Here is a 15,097-nt window from a genome sequence, read left to right as displayed (position 1 = left end):
GGTATTCGTCTGGCTTGTTAATATGTGTTAATATGTGTTGTTAACCTTTGGTTAGGTACCTACCTACCTTACACAAGTGAAGCTTCTGAAACAGTCTCAAGCATTTTAACCACAGTCTGTGAGCATCATTACAGAGACCGAGCATCATCAGTTTAACTGACTATCATGATAATAAAATGTTTATTGAGCTAATAAATATGTCCTCAGGTTCAGACAGAAAAATGAAATCTGCACCTGAGCTCCTGCACTTTTGACATTGGCTAAATTTGGCCAAGTGTCCATATGGGTTCACGTTTCTACACACAAACCCACACACCTGTGTTTTTATGTCCCTTCTGTGCCTATGCATGTGCGATCATCATCTGTGTATTTGTTTTAGGCCGTTGGACGCGATGGCTAATGCCTCCCCAGACCTAGACAACGCAGAAGCCCAGCGCCAGCTGAACAACAACAACCGAGCAGTCAGCTCTGGGTTCTGGGAGACAGAGTGTACCAGCTCCAAGCTGTTCGAGTGCTCTCGCATCAAGGCCCTGGCAGGTCAGAGGACATGCACATATCAGTGAAGCCTCATGCAAACAGGCAGATACAGACACAGACATACATACTTTATTTATCCCTGAAGGGTAATTCAGTTTCTACAGTCCAGCGACCACATTCAACCATTCACGCAACATAGTTTCATAATAGCAGAGTAAGCATGATATGTCATGTGGGGAAAAAGTCCCCACGAATACACAGGGCAAGGCACAGAACAGAATTATTTGATAAAAATTATGTGCTAAGAAAGTGCAATCAAGGGATTATATAAAAAAAGAGGCTGAAACACACACACAAAAAAAAAACCCAAAAAAAACAAACAAAAAAAAAAAAAACACGAATAAATGCACATAAATAAACAAATAACTAAACCGGCCCAGTATACATTAGAATATTTACATAATGTGAATCGGATGAAAACTATTGATTCAGTCAACTCAGTGTTAAACAGCATAAAAGCTATGACTTCTAGGAACACACAAACAACATACCTGCATCATTTGGTATAATAATATGACACAAATGTTGAGTTTTTATTACCTTCACTACTTGATTTGTATGTTTGTTTGTTTTTTTTTTTTTACTTTCGTGGCTTGCAGTGTTTTAGACAAATCCACCAACTCTAATGTTAGTGTGCAGATAGCTCATGAAATCCTTCTCTCCAAAAACACAAAATACAGGTAGCATATTCTAAAAGCTTTTATCATCTAACCTGACAAGAATTTTTTTTTTTAATTTTAATTAATTTTAATCATCATCTTTCCATCATCTTTCATGAAAATTTGATGTTCTTGTTTTGCTTAGATGAACGAGATGCGGTGCAGAAGAAAACCTTCACCAAGTGGGTTAACTCTCATCTGGCCAGAGTGTCCTGTCGCATAGCTGACCTCTACAACGACCTGAGAGATGGATACATGCTGACGAGACTGCTGGAGGTCCTCAGTGGAGAGCTGCTGGTGGGAAAACGTATTCATACAGTGCCAATAAAAGTATTCACCCCTGACATATTTTCCCCCATTTATTGCTTTTAAAAACTGGATTCATGGTCGATATAATTTCACTTTTTTGACAAGAATTTACAAAAAGATCAGTCAATGTCTAAGCGAAAAAAGATTTCTACAAAGCAATTTCAATTATTAAAAAAAAATATCATGTGAAATAAATGATTGCATGGATATTCTCTCACTTTAAAGTATCTGAGAACTTCAGCCAAGGTCCAGCCAGTTGGTGCTAGTGTCCTTTCATTTAGTGAAAAAGCGATCACCTGAGTGCAGAGAAGGTGTCGCACACAACTGTAGTATAAAGTAACATTTGTCTGGGAGGTGAGGTCTCTGGTTAACCAGTATTCCTGGCTACGATTCAACCATGAAGACAAAGAAAACCCTTCAAGAATGTCCAAGAAAACTTTATTGAACAGTATAAGTCAGGGAATGGATGAAAATTTTGAAAATTCAAGATTATATTGACCACAACTCCATTTATAAAAGGGAAAACATCTGAGGGGTTAAATAGTTCTTGCAAGCACTGTACATAGTGAAAAGTTCATACTGGGCCTTGTGTTTTTTACTGTGTCACTGTGTAATGCTGATTAATGTTGATACAGGTTCACAAAAAAGTGAGTGTGTGATATGTGCTGTGTGTGGCATCACTGTCACCGTAGACACAAGAAAAACTATTTTTACATCCTAAAAATGCTTTTTTTTTTAACTTTATAAGCAACACGTGTAAACTCCAGAGCTGAAGTGGAACTGGTGGTTCTGAGGAGCCCAGTTTTTTACAGTTTTACACAACGTGGGACTGGTTGTCCTGATTTGCTTATTAATTGTTTTCTGCTGTATCTCACTCGGGGGGGATAAACATGAAAAATGAAAAATTCTTCCAGCATTTTTCCAATAGTTTACTTCAATTCTTTAAAAATAAAACTTCAGTGGGTGTGCATATTCATTCCAGTCGTCTTTAATTATGGCAATCATATTAGAACTATTTATATGCCTGCTAATGTTACATGATGCTGGTAGTAAAATCGCGATCCTACCCTCTGTCTTCAAGCCAAGGCCTACTCGAGGTCGCATGCGAATCCACTGCTTGGAAAATGTTGACAAAGCTCTGCAGTTCCTCAAAGAACAGAGGGTCCACCTGGAAAACGTTGGTTCCCATGACATTGTTGATGGAAACCACCGCCTCACCCTTGGCCTTATCTGGACCATCATTCTACGCTTCCAGGTAAACAACCACATGAAACTCTAAACTGTTGTTAAGATTATTATGAAACCTGTTATCACAGTTGAGTAAAGTAATGCTTAGGTTGGGGGTTGTCTTTTGGAGTGTTACATTTGTCTTACTTGGGTTTTCTGTTTTCGTGACTGTTAGTATCAACATTGTTCCATGTGATTTGCTGCCGTAGTAATGAAGTGAAGTGTTACACTGCTCCTAAATCTGTGCTGCATAGTTGATTGAAGAGTTCTGATTCCATGAAGGAGCTGAAGGAGTTCAGCATGTTGCCTGCAGCTCTTTGTATAACAGATGACAAGTCAGTGATGCTGCATTAATCTCTGCAACATTCGAACTTTTTGACCTTGGTGACAAATGACTGACAGTAGAAGGAAATAAGAAGGAAGGAAATAGAAGGAAGTATGACACATTGTTTCCTGCCAGTCCTCTGGTTGAATTCAACATAATGAATTTGTGTAAATGAGGGAGCTCATCCGACTAATTTCACACATCTGATTCTTCTCCAGAGCTGGTCACAGCAGCAGTGTCATCAGTGTGCGACTGTGACAGCAGTTTTTGGTGGGTGAAGTCTGAATGTTATCCAGTTAGCAGTCACTTTCTAGTCTGCTCTTCAAAAAGGACACACAAACACTCACACGCAGGACTTGTTCTCACACACAGACTTTCTATCTATCTATCTATACTCAAATACTGCCGTTACACATCATCGCATAAAGCACATGTACACGTTCACATTCACACACTCATCCTCCAATCCAGGTCTCCAGGCCTCAGCAGCGGTCACACAGGATCAGTTCCTGTTGTGTAAGTACGGCTGAAGCCCAGGGTTCTTCTTTATTACGCTTCAGTGCTACAGTGTGGTCTGGGCACGTAATGCTTATATAGCATTATTCAAACCCTCCTGTAACATTCATGGCGCACAGTCGCCAAGTAGCTGTCTCTTGGGTCTCAGTATTGTCCAACTTACCACAGAGCACATTTAAAAGTACCGATTGCAGAATTAGGTTGCACTGTTATGTTAAGTGACCCTCTGCAAGTCGGAATCGTGAGGCAATTAAAGAGGTGGTTGTTGTGTGCATGCAGTATGACTGACCGGTCTCACTATTCAGCATTTGAAAACATTTGAATTTATGGGGTGGTGTAAACTGTTGGAACCTAGTTATTGATGTACAGGATTTCTTCGTTTACTGACATGATAGGTAGAAGTTGTATTCCAGTTCCATTTTTTATTTTTTAAGTTCAGTGAAAAGGCCGCAACTGTGTAATGTAGGCTAAGTTGTATTTGCTGCCAGCTAGCTTTGCCACCACCACCAGCTGAGATCTGGGCTGTTATCATGCTCTCCTTCCCTGAGCTACCATCGGATGGCCTCATTCAATTTAGCATGCATTGCAAAAGGAGAGCAGTGCTGGAGGACCGATGTGCAGCAGGGTGTTTATGTGTGCTGTGTGTTCAGTAAATAATTATAAAATGCTAAAATAAGTGTGGCTGGAGGGAAGGGATTGTTTGTTGAACTGTGTGCCTGATGTATGGCAAATGGGTGTGGCCTGAATGTGACATTTAGATAGTGCTCACCATTCATCATGTGTGCTCAGTCTAGATCTGCTTAATAACAAAGGTTAAAATAAGGTAGGAATAACTATCTGTTCTTTAGTTTACATACAGTTTACCGTTGTCCTTCATTCTTTCTTCATTATATCTCTGTTCACATGGTGCCCCATTGTATAACCCTTAAAGCTACTGCCATTTCTACTGGTCATACTATGTAGTCTTTTCCCTATAGGTGAATTGCCAGTTAACAGGTAGATCTAGAAAACTGGTGACAGAATAAACCTGAATTAAAAACAACATGGTGAAAAAGCAGGTCAGCTAGTGAATTAACAGAAAGATTACATACTAGAAGCTGTACAACAACCAAAGAATTTGACAGCAATTTTTACGTATGATATTTTTTGAAATCATGCTTTAGAAAATAATCCCTGTCCAGGTGATAATCTGCATTTGGGCTGAATGATATGCAGAAAAAATACATTCTCGGATTGTTTATCACCAACAGTTGCCAGTTGCAATTGTGCCTGTGTAAAGAGATAGGAGCTCATCCGTTCTGGAGTTGGTTTCTTAGTCTTATAAAATATGAACAAGGAATAGCCATAGCAAATAGATTTTTTGGGGGTTAAAAAGTACAGAAGTCAATTTATTCCCTGCTTTCCAAGTCAACAAGTCTGTCAAGGTTTGTAATTCGTTGTTCATTCTAACTTTAACACATGCATCTGAGGATTATTGCTTTGTGTTAATCAACCTAAGGATCATGTTGTAGGCATGTGATAAACCAGAGAAGGACATGGTTCGAGTGACAGGACTCAGTCAGGAAGAAGAGATGAGTGTGCAGCACAAGTTCACGGAATGAAACAGGGTTGGCAGATGGGGACCAGAGGTCTCCAACCCTGTAGAATGGATGCCAGTTCATAATGTAAAAGGGGGATATGTTGAAAAATCTGTTGGATGTTGGTAAGTCCTGAATCCATGTTATAAGACCTGGCTCTTCTTGGAAAGCATCCCTATGATACTAACAGCGTCTGATATTCATTCTAAATATCAGGGAGTGTTTTAGCGTCAGTAACTTATTTTCCCCCAACAGTTATATGGTAAGAATACTATTTAGCAGGTTGGCAAAGCTTTGCTGTCCCGAGTGGCTTCCATTTCCTTTCCCTCTTGCACTTTCTCTGTCCTCCTCTTTTTACCCTGTCTTCCCTTCCTCTGTGGTGAAAGAGAGAGATTTGCTTTGCCCAGTCAGCAGGTAGGACCAAACCACTGCAGTAACTGCACAAAGGCAGAAAGAGGGAGAGGGTCAAAGAGAAAGGAAAGAAGGGAGAGGATGACAGGCAAAGGTAATCCTAATGTATTTACAGAAACATTCATACACTTTTATAGTGTTGTATATGGTTGGCTGGGTGTCTTATGTTGTGTGCAGGCTCAGTGTGACTATGTGTTTGCTTACCTCAACAGCGCCAGCTCACTTGGTGTGTTTGAGAAGATATATAGAATCAGATTTGTATGGAATGGACGTAATTACTGTCTTTTCCTACCATTCTTTGGTCTGTTGAGTAAAGCATGCACACTGCAGAGACAGTTCACCACAAAACAGGCAAATCGTGGAGATATTGGTGAGTTGTGGATCTTACTCGTATTTCTGATTCTATAAGAACTGTTAGTAAATAGCATCTTCATTCTGTTCTCGCCCACCAGGAAAGAGCCAGGTCTGAACAGGGCCTTAAATGTATTGTTTTCTGATCTGCTGAATTTACTTTTTATTCATTTAATCCATCAAAAAGAATGACAAGGACTGTTAATAATCACTCATTAGACGCCTTAACAACTGTTTGCTTCCTCCGTGGAACAGTGAAAAGCAATCAATTCTTCTAATTTCTGATGTAATATGAAACAGTGATCATTATATGTGTACATGTGTACGGAAACAAACTTGATTGGGTATTTCATTTGCAGCATAACGGTATAATCTGTTGTGATACATCTCCTGCTCCTGTGATGATTGCACGATTGTGATTTTGACCGCACTTTTGATTAATTGCTCAATTCTTATGTAGCAATTGGATGATCTCTGAAGATTTCATAATTTTCAAAATTATGCAGTTAATTTGACAAAAAGAATCATGCAATGACGTGGCTTGTGTGTGCACTCCGAACTGTTGAAATAACATCTAGAACTCGTTTCAAACTGTGTTTATGCTTGTAGGTGTTGGTTTTGGGACTGGGGGCAGTGTTAGGTTAAGGATAAGGATAATGTATTGTGTTGATGTTTGACCCAACAAAGGTAGAAATACAAATGTGTGTGTGCATACATGCAGCGTTGTGCCTCACAACATGGCCAGCAGCTGATTCGTCATCGTCAGGTCCCCAATTATCTTGGATCACTGTCACTGTGATGTGATTGGTGGAATAGTTGCATCTGTCGCCCGACATCAGGCGTTGTAACGGCTCTGCACTTTGCACTGAAATTCTCAGCTGTGATCTCTTCTCCTGTCCTTAACGTTAACTCTCTCGCACTGTGTGCGCGTTCACATAACAGGTTAAACTATCAGAGTAATGTCACACTTCTTCAACCTCTCAGTCACTGCCTGGGCCTTTTTTTTTTCCTTCAAGCAACCCAGGCAGGCCTGCTGTGTCTCTTTTCAAAATGGCTTGGCTTAATGGCTGGAAACACGACGGCATTCTAATGACCAATCCAATTACTGCTACTGATCTAGTGCTGAGTACAAATCATCTACAAATCACAGCCATTGCTGAAAGGTGTGGTGTTACACTACTATAAGATCAAAGTTACTCCAATGTGGGATTTTTAGTGGCTTCTTCTCCAACTGAGTCAACATATTCTCAATGAATTTCAGACTGAAATCTAATGGTAAACAATATAGTGCACCATACAGTAAGCAGACTGTAACAGTAAATACTAGAAATGAAGACTCAGTGAGGGACAGGTAAACACGTAAAATGGGAATTTATTTTTCCTTAATAAGTTTTTAATCTTATGAATAGCCATTTATTACTATATAATAAATATGTATGCAAAATACAATGGGACGTTGCACCTGGCCCACCTTTACAGGTACCCCCCTTCACCTCAGGACGGCTCGACAGCGGCTCCAGCATCCTGGATTTGCCCCCGCTGACCACCACCCAACTCTAAGCCGTCCCTTCAGCTGGTTGGCACTGCCACCGCACCTCCCGCTGTATCCAGATCCACTGGTTTGTTTTAGGTTTTAGGCTGTTTGATGACATTACCTATCAGCTGCTTTCTTGCCATCCCCTCAGTCCCCAGAAGCCCTCTCTCCAGAGTGACTGTAGCCGACCTCCAAGGATAGGTTCCAGGCCTTCCATCCATTTTGCTAGGTCATGAGGATCAGTGGTTGATATTTGTTCCTCCTCCATCCTCCCCCAGGGTACCGCCAGCTCCATGAGCACCACCTGTTTGGCACCTCTAGACCCGAGAACAATATCTGGTCTGTGACTGGTTTGGGCTATTTCCTCTGGGAATTTGAGCCGCTTTTTTTAGGTCTTGGTTCCCTGGTCCTCCAGCTGACCTCACAAACTGGACAAAGTGGAGTCCATCTGACCGTTGTTGTCTCTGCTTTTTCCTTGGCTGTTCCGCTTACAACTGAGTCAATATCTTATTGTGACGCCATCAAACTTTCCCATCTACAAAACTTGACTGGCACGACGAGAGGACGTGCTCAAGGTTTGCTAACTTTCCAGAGTTTGCACATGGGGCTTTCTGCCAACCCCCGTGTGTGGAGGTTTGATGCAGCACGCAAGACATCATAAACAGAACACAGCAAGAACCTTTTCCGCTGTCCTTCCAACTAAGGAATTAATCCAGTCACCTTTGATGAGTGGCATGGTATATTGAGCCTGAGACCTTGTCATCACAGAGAGCCAGAGTTAGCATTAGCATTGTTGCTAACACTGTATCGGCAACTGCCACTGAGACTCAAATATGTGGTCAAACATGAGTCTCTCTGATGTTTCCTTCTCTAACCATGGTGATACTCTCGGCTGTCACTTGTCCAGCCTTGCACGAGCAGCGCCAGCGGGCAGGACAGGAGGCTTGATCCAGATTCTTCAATGAGGAAATGAGCATAGATGAAATTGTAGCCCCAGTTTTTGATTATTTAATTAACTTTTTTTGTGCGAAAACTGTGTTTAACCAATATGTCTGGAGATTATATATGTAAATAAATATATGTTGAAAATATATTTTTGGAGGGTCTTTCACATAAATATTTACCTGCTTTTGTTGTTCAGATCCAGGTGATCAAAATAGAGACAGAAGACAACAGAGAAACTCGCTCTGCCAAGGATGCCCTGCTGCTCTGGTGCCAGATGAAGACTGCAGGGTGAGCAGTGAAACAGATACAGGAAACTATAACCTCCACAGGGAATTCAATGATTATTTATACTGTACACTAATACTAATACTATTACTTTTATTGGTAATACTTACCTGTTAATGGGGATATTACAGTTTAAGTTATCGAACATTTCCCATTGTCAAGGTACCCTGAGGTCAACATTCAGAACTTTACCACCTGCTGGAGAGACGGTCTTGCCTTCAATGCTCTCATACATAGACACAGGTAAACAGTATCTTGAACACTTTTGTCATGTTCAACCACACAAGTGGTTTTTTCTCCCACGCAGGCACGATTTATTGTGAGTGTGAGTGGTTGTTGCTCTCTGTCTGTCTCTGTGTGTTTGCCCTCTGATGGACTGCTGACCTGTCCAGGGTGTACCCCGCCCTCACCCACTGTGAGCTGGGATTGGCTACAGCACCGCCCATGACCCAGAAACTGTAAAGCGGTTGAAAATGAATGAGTTATTCAAGGATTCAGGAATCAGATCTGAATTAAGACGTTATTGTTGGAAAAAGATACAAAAGAAAAGACCAGATGCCAACAGACATGGAACAGGCTTGACTGTTGTTGTTTTTTTTTTTTTTTTTTCAAAGACTTCAATGACACAAACAAATTCTATTTCCTAATTTTGAACCCTCCAGACCGGACCTGATCGAGTTCCACAAGTTGACAAGGTCTAATGCAACCCATAATCTCCAGCAAGCCTTCAACATCGCTGAGCAGCACCTGGGCCTCACTAAGCTCCTGGACCCTGAGGGTGAGAACTCGGTTTTCTTTTAGTTTCTGTTAAACATTTCCCACAGAAATATTCAGAAATATTTTGTACTTCCTGTGATAACTAGTTTCTCCATGGCTCCACCCAAAGTTTAGTAGATATTAACTCCTCTGCTGTCTGCCTCCATCATTTTTGCCTGGTATAGATGTGAACACAGAGAATCCAGATGAAAAGTCCATCATCACCTACGTTGTCTCCTACTACCACTACTTTTCAAAAATGAAGGCTCTTATTGTGGAAGGAAAGAGAGTTGGCAAGGTAGAAAATACACTTATACAGATATACACATGCACTCGTCTCCTCATGTCCAAGGCATAAGAACTGCCATTATTTTGAAAGTTGAAGAACCAGCTGTCTTAACAAGTTAAAACACAAACAAGCAGAGCTTCTCTTTCTCTTTTTGTCTCCAGTTATCTTCCACTTCCTGCGTGTTCCTAACTCTCCTCTTAAATAGCCTCACAATCATGTTCTGTCTCTCTCTCTCAGGTACTAGACAACTGTATTGAGGCCGAGAAAATCATCAACCGGTATGAAGCTCTGGCCTCAGACCTGTTGGATTGGATCGAAAAGACAATTGCAGTCATCAGCAACCAGAAGTTTGCCAACTCGCTAACAGGAGTCCAGCAGCAGCTCCAGGCCTTCACTACCTACTGTACTATAGAGAAGCCAATCAAGTACGGTTTTTCATAATTTAATACCATTTACTAATTAACACACAGACACATTGCACACTTTTGTCCATAGAGTTCACACACAAGATACAATTCAGTGAACCTACAAGTAATTTACAGACATAACCTGATCATATTGTCTCAAAACTGGAATCCTTTTCATTTGGATGATTATTTAAAATATTTCACATTCAAGGATCACACAACTTTCTTAACCAATGAAAAGCTGTGGACTCTCTCTACTGACAGTGAAACAAGTGAATTTACATCTTTTAAAGGTTTTAGTTGGTAATGATGACATTACAATTGAAATGTCCATTCAAAAATAGTAACTAATTAACTGAGAAGTCTGTAGTTGTGGGGTTCTGTTTAGTTTTGTCATATATTTGTTTGACAATAGACAGAATACCTATCTAGACATCACTGAGAAATTATTATGGTCCATTTTCTATATTATTTGAGAATTTATCAACAAAGAAATTAACTATGAAAACAATCACAAGATCTTCTAAAGAAAATAGCTACTTTTTACAGCCATATGTCACATGTACAACAAAAACTGACACATTCTCAGTCTTGTATGAACTAATATTCAGAAAAGGTCACCATGTTTTCTCTGAAGCTTTTTACAAATGCACAGATGTTTATACAGTAGACTCTGACACTGACACTGGACAGCAGGTGTGACCAGAGTAAACTTCTTGTAAACAACATTCACACTGCTTTGTGACATTGATGAAGACTCTTAATCCTCAACCAACTTGCGCAACATTTTCAGTGTTTCTTCATGTCCGACATAAGCATGGACAATGTATCATGTGCGACGGGATGCTCAATTTAAGTTTTTTGTTTCTCCCTCAGGTTTCAGGAGAAGGGGAATCTGGAGGTCCTTCTATTCACCATCCAAAGCAAACTTAGAGCCAACAACCAGAAACCCTATGTGCCTCATGATGGGAAGCTCATCTCAGACATCAACAAGGTTATACATCCACCAGCTGTGTTGTTTTTATTTTATATACATTATTTCATTTGAAGTTTTATTGACTTAGTTCACCATGACTTTAACATTTGAGAGAAAACACACATTTGGCTTAGCTTCCATTTTGTTTTGGCCTTTTCTGGCAGGCCTGGGAGAGGCTGGAGAAGGCAGAGCATGAGAGGGGCGTTGCCTTGCGCAAGGAGCTGATTCGTCAGGAGAAGCTGGAGTTGCTGGCTCAACGATTTGACCACAAAACCACCATGAGACAAGCTTGGCTCAACGAAAACCAGAGACTTGTATCACAGGTAGCTGAGGCTGGATTGGGCAAGAACAAAACTCCTGTCCTAGATGATCCTGAAATGTCTGAACATATTTTCTGTTCTTTAGATCTTCTTGCCTATTTCATCTGTGATACGACTGATTCCTGTGCCGTATTTACAGCAGTGAATATGAAAGTGATTGTTTGACATTCCTCTTCCTTTTACTATAATAATTCTTCTAATGTTAAATGCAAACATTTTTATACTGAAGACACCTTTTGCAACTGTCAGTTCAAGTTCAAATTTGTCATCTATCTGTACATGTGCAGGGTAGCATGAAGTTGCTGTAGTTCTCATTGTCAATATTTGGTTGTCATCAGTTTAGCGTTCTTTACCATTTCATTTACACTCCTGCCCACTTGGCTCCTCACTTTTGTCTCTGCCACACAGTTTACATTTTTTCTGTCCTCAGGACAACTTTGGATATGACCTGCCAGCAGTCGAGGCAGCAATGAAGAAACATGAGGCCATCGAGGCAGACATAGCCTCGTATGAAGAGCGGATTGGTGTGGTGGTGGAGCTTGCAGCAGAGATGGAGGCTGAAGGATATTATGACATTCGTCGTATCTTGGCACGTAAGGAGAACATACTTGGTCAGTGGGGTCTGCTGAAGGAGCTGGTGGCAGGGAGGAGAACCCGTCTGGAGAAGAACCTGGCTTTGCAGAAAACTTTTCAGGACATGGTCTACATGATCGACTGGATGGAGGACACACAGGTATGGAAGGGTGTGTGAGGGATCTGTCTATGTGTCAGGTTTTGGGTTAAAGCTGGGGTTAGTGTTCTGTCCATGTCACTTTCTGTTTTATTTTGTAGTCCTGGTCCCTTCGTGTTCCCGGTTATGTTGTTGGATCATTGTCGCTGTCGTTTCGCTGTGTCGTTGTCATTGTCGGGTCACCGTGTTGTTGCCTTGTCCATGCCTTGTCCATGCCCTGCCTAGTTGTCTTGCCCATGCCCTGTAGATTTTTTGCCCTGTCCATTCTTGAGTAAAGTCCTTTTTTCCACCTACCTGGGTTTCCAGCTCCTGCATCTGGGTCCTACCCGCAACACGCTCACCGCGTTCTGCCCCCCCAGTCTTGACAGAATGATCCAACCAGGAAGTAACATAACCGGGAACACGAAGGGACCAGGACTACAAAATAAAACAGAAAGTGACATGGACAGAACACTAACCCCAGCTTTAACCCAAAACCTGACACTATGTAGCCACTGTATATTCAGTAGTTAGACATTAGAGGTAAGAAGTAATGGCAATGGAGAAAGTAGAAGTAAAATTAGTTTGGATTTAAGAGGGAGTGTTATAGAATCAAAGAGATGGAGCAGAATTATGTATCCAAGTTACGCTTCAAAAACAGAAATGAATAAGTAAAAAAATACGATAGAAACATACATCTTTCTTTCTTGCCCAGATCCAGCTGCTGTCTAAGGACTTTGGGAAGCATCTGCTGGAGGTGGACGACCTGCTGCAGAAACATGGCCTGCAGGAAGCGGACATTGCAGTGCAGGCTGAGCGGGTCAAGACTCTCAACACTGCTGCGCTCAAATTCACCACAATAGAAGGTACATGCACGCTCAGTGCACGCTCATACTGTGGTGATTACTTTGAATGAATGTGAAAATGTGAAATAACAACGTGAAGAAAAAAAAACTTACAGACTTTCATTCATTGTCTCCAGGGGGGAACATTCAGGTCCGGCAGTTCATCAGTAGTATTGAAAATAATAATCAATAATAAATAATAGTGAGACATAATAATGATTTTTGGAACTTGGTGTCAGTAAAATGAATATTCTATTTCTGATCCATTTCAGAGTACTCAAACTATTGAAGTCAATGAAGTGTCTCTTATATGTTGTTTCTTTTTCTTGGTATTGACCTCATTTTGTGGTCTCACAGGTTACCAACCGTGTGACCCACAGGTGATCTGTAACCGTGTGAACCATGTCTCTTCCTGTCTGGAGGAGCTCAAACAACTAGCAACCAAAAGGCGTTCTGAGCTTGAGGAGTCCAGGCAGCTTTGGGCCTTTTTTCAGGTATGCTGTTTCAACATTTCAGTTGAATACCCTCACGGGTCTGGGCGCCTTAATACTCCACCTGCCACTTTTCCACATTAGAATTAGGGGGAGTGTGCGTACTGTATCTTTATTGTCATTATAAATACAGCCTGATAAGTAAAGATATTTCACACAGAGGATGTAAGGCTTGATCTTCTCTATCTAGCTCTCTTAACAACACTATGAATGTGAGGAGAAACAGTTTGAAAATGTGCCATCCTGATATTTAAGCAGTTATCATGTTCTCTGCATTGTCAACATTTGAAGGGGGTGTCTATCCTTGTGTTTGGATCTCAGAAAAATTTAATCTTCTTTGTCCCAAACCAACCTACAACAACTAGAAGGTTGTATTTTTTGAATGTATGCAGACCAATGGCTGTCAGATTTGATAAGGCCACGCCTGAGTCTATAACACAAAGGTGACATTTTATCCCCCTCTAGTCCTGGCGAGTGTCTGGTCCTTTACAGAGTTTCATTTGAACCACATTTCCAACAGTTGAGTATTTGGATGATGAGAGCGAACGAAATGTCTGTTCATTCATGAATTCACCGGAATGAATGGGGGTGCTGGAGCCAATCACAGCTCACGCTGTGTGAGGGCAGGGTATGTCCTGGACAGGTCATCAGCCCATGGCAGCAGAAATTCCTACTAAAGACATAATAAATTACAAAACATAATTATAGACTAATAATTATAGACCCTCATAGACTGAGGGTTTTGAAGTGTGTTCATCAACACAGTTCAGGAGCTTATTATCTATACAACATAGATAATAGAATACAATTCCTGTAAATAACACAAATGCCTCTGTTGTCTTACGAATTATTCTTATTATTGATGAATTCTTATTAATTATTCTTATAATTAATCCAGTTGCAGAGGTTTTTTAAACAACCACAATCCTTTGTATCATGTTCTTTTGAAGAATATCGTTCACAGTTAGATTAAAAATCTCTTTAATAACACAGAGAGCTGGGAACTAAGTTATAAATAAGAATCAACAATGAATTGATGAAATTGATGATCACTTTACTGATTGATTTGACAAATTCTTCTTCTGTCTGAACCTTTTCCTTTAAATCTAGTTTGTTGTTTCTCTGCTAGGAACTGGAAGAGTCGGAGGCCTGGATCAGGGAAAAAAGCTCCATCTTGGGAGCTCAGGGATATGGGAAGGACCTGAGCAGTATACTGAGGTTATTGCAGAAACACAAGACTCTGGCTGGAGAACTGCTAGCTCACCGGTCATTGCTGCAGGTGTGTTTGTCTTCTTCTTTGCTGTTTTGCTTAATTTCATATTTGCTGACTTAACAACGACCTCATTTTTGCTTTTCTTCATGTGTTAAATTTATGCTCTGTGATCACATGAATTTACAACTATAAAAGTTGAAACGGGTTAACGGCCAACAAAATGTGGATGACCAGATAGAGCAAAACATTACAGCAGTCGAATATCAACAAAAGATTTCAGTATCGGTGTCAATAATCCTTAGCATTGATTCTCCGCCTTAGTCTGTGAACTTTACCAGAAGGCAGGACATTAGTCAGACAGATGTTCTCTTGTTTGGTGCTTCGTTGATGGTGGCGAAGAGCACTATCAGACACA

At 40.8% G+C, this 15,097-nt stretch overlaps 1 protein-coding gene across 1 annotated transcript in view; it reads left to right on the top strand.

Moving 5' to 3' along the window:
* Positions 1-392: 392 nt before the first annotated feature.
* Positions 393-15,097, top strand: part of sptbn4b (spectrin, beta, non-erythrocytic 4b) — a 58,005-nt gene continuing 43,300 nt past the window's right edge. The window contains exons 1-14 of the mRNA XM_029516843.1: positions 393-537; positions 1,342-1,493; positions 2,587-2,760; positions 8,588-8,679; positions 8,839-8,919; positions 9,339-9,454; positions 9,618-9,730; positions 9,959-10,146; positions 11,005-11,122; positions 11,269-11,427; positions 11,855-12,157; positions 12,849-12,999; positions 13,336-13,472; positions 14,599-14,748. Of these exons, the coding sequence (XP_029372703.1) occupies positions 393-537; positions 1,342-1,493; positions 2,587-2,760; positions 8,588-8,679; positions 8,839-8,919; positions 9,339-9,454; positions 9,618-9,730; positions 9,959-10,146; positions 11,005-11,122; positions 11,269-11,427; positions 11,855-12,157; positions 12,849-12,999; positions 13,336-13,472; positions 14,599-14,748 (2,079 nt within the window). The remainder of the gene's footprint in view (positions 538-1,341; positions 1,494-2,586; positions 2,761-8,587; positions 8,680-8,838; positions 8,920-9,338; positions 9,455-9,617; positions 9,731-9,958; positions 10,147-11,004; positions 11,123-11,268; positions 11,428-11,854; positions 12,158-12,848; positions 13,000-13,335; positions 13,473-14,598; positions 14,749-15,097) is intronic.

Source organism: Echeneis naucrates, chromosome 13 (assembly GCF_900963305.1).
Source record: "Echeneis naucrates chromosome 13, fEcheNa1.1, whole genome shotgun sequence".
Classification (NCBI taxonomy): Eukaryota; Metazoa; Chordata; class Actinopteri; order Carangiformes; family Echeneidae; genus Echeneis; species Echeneis naucrates.
This window is presented reverse-complemented; position numbering and strand designations above follow the sequence as displayed.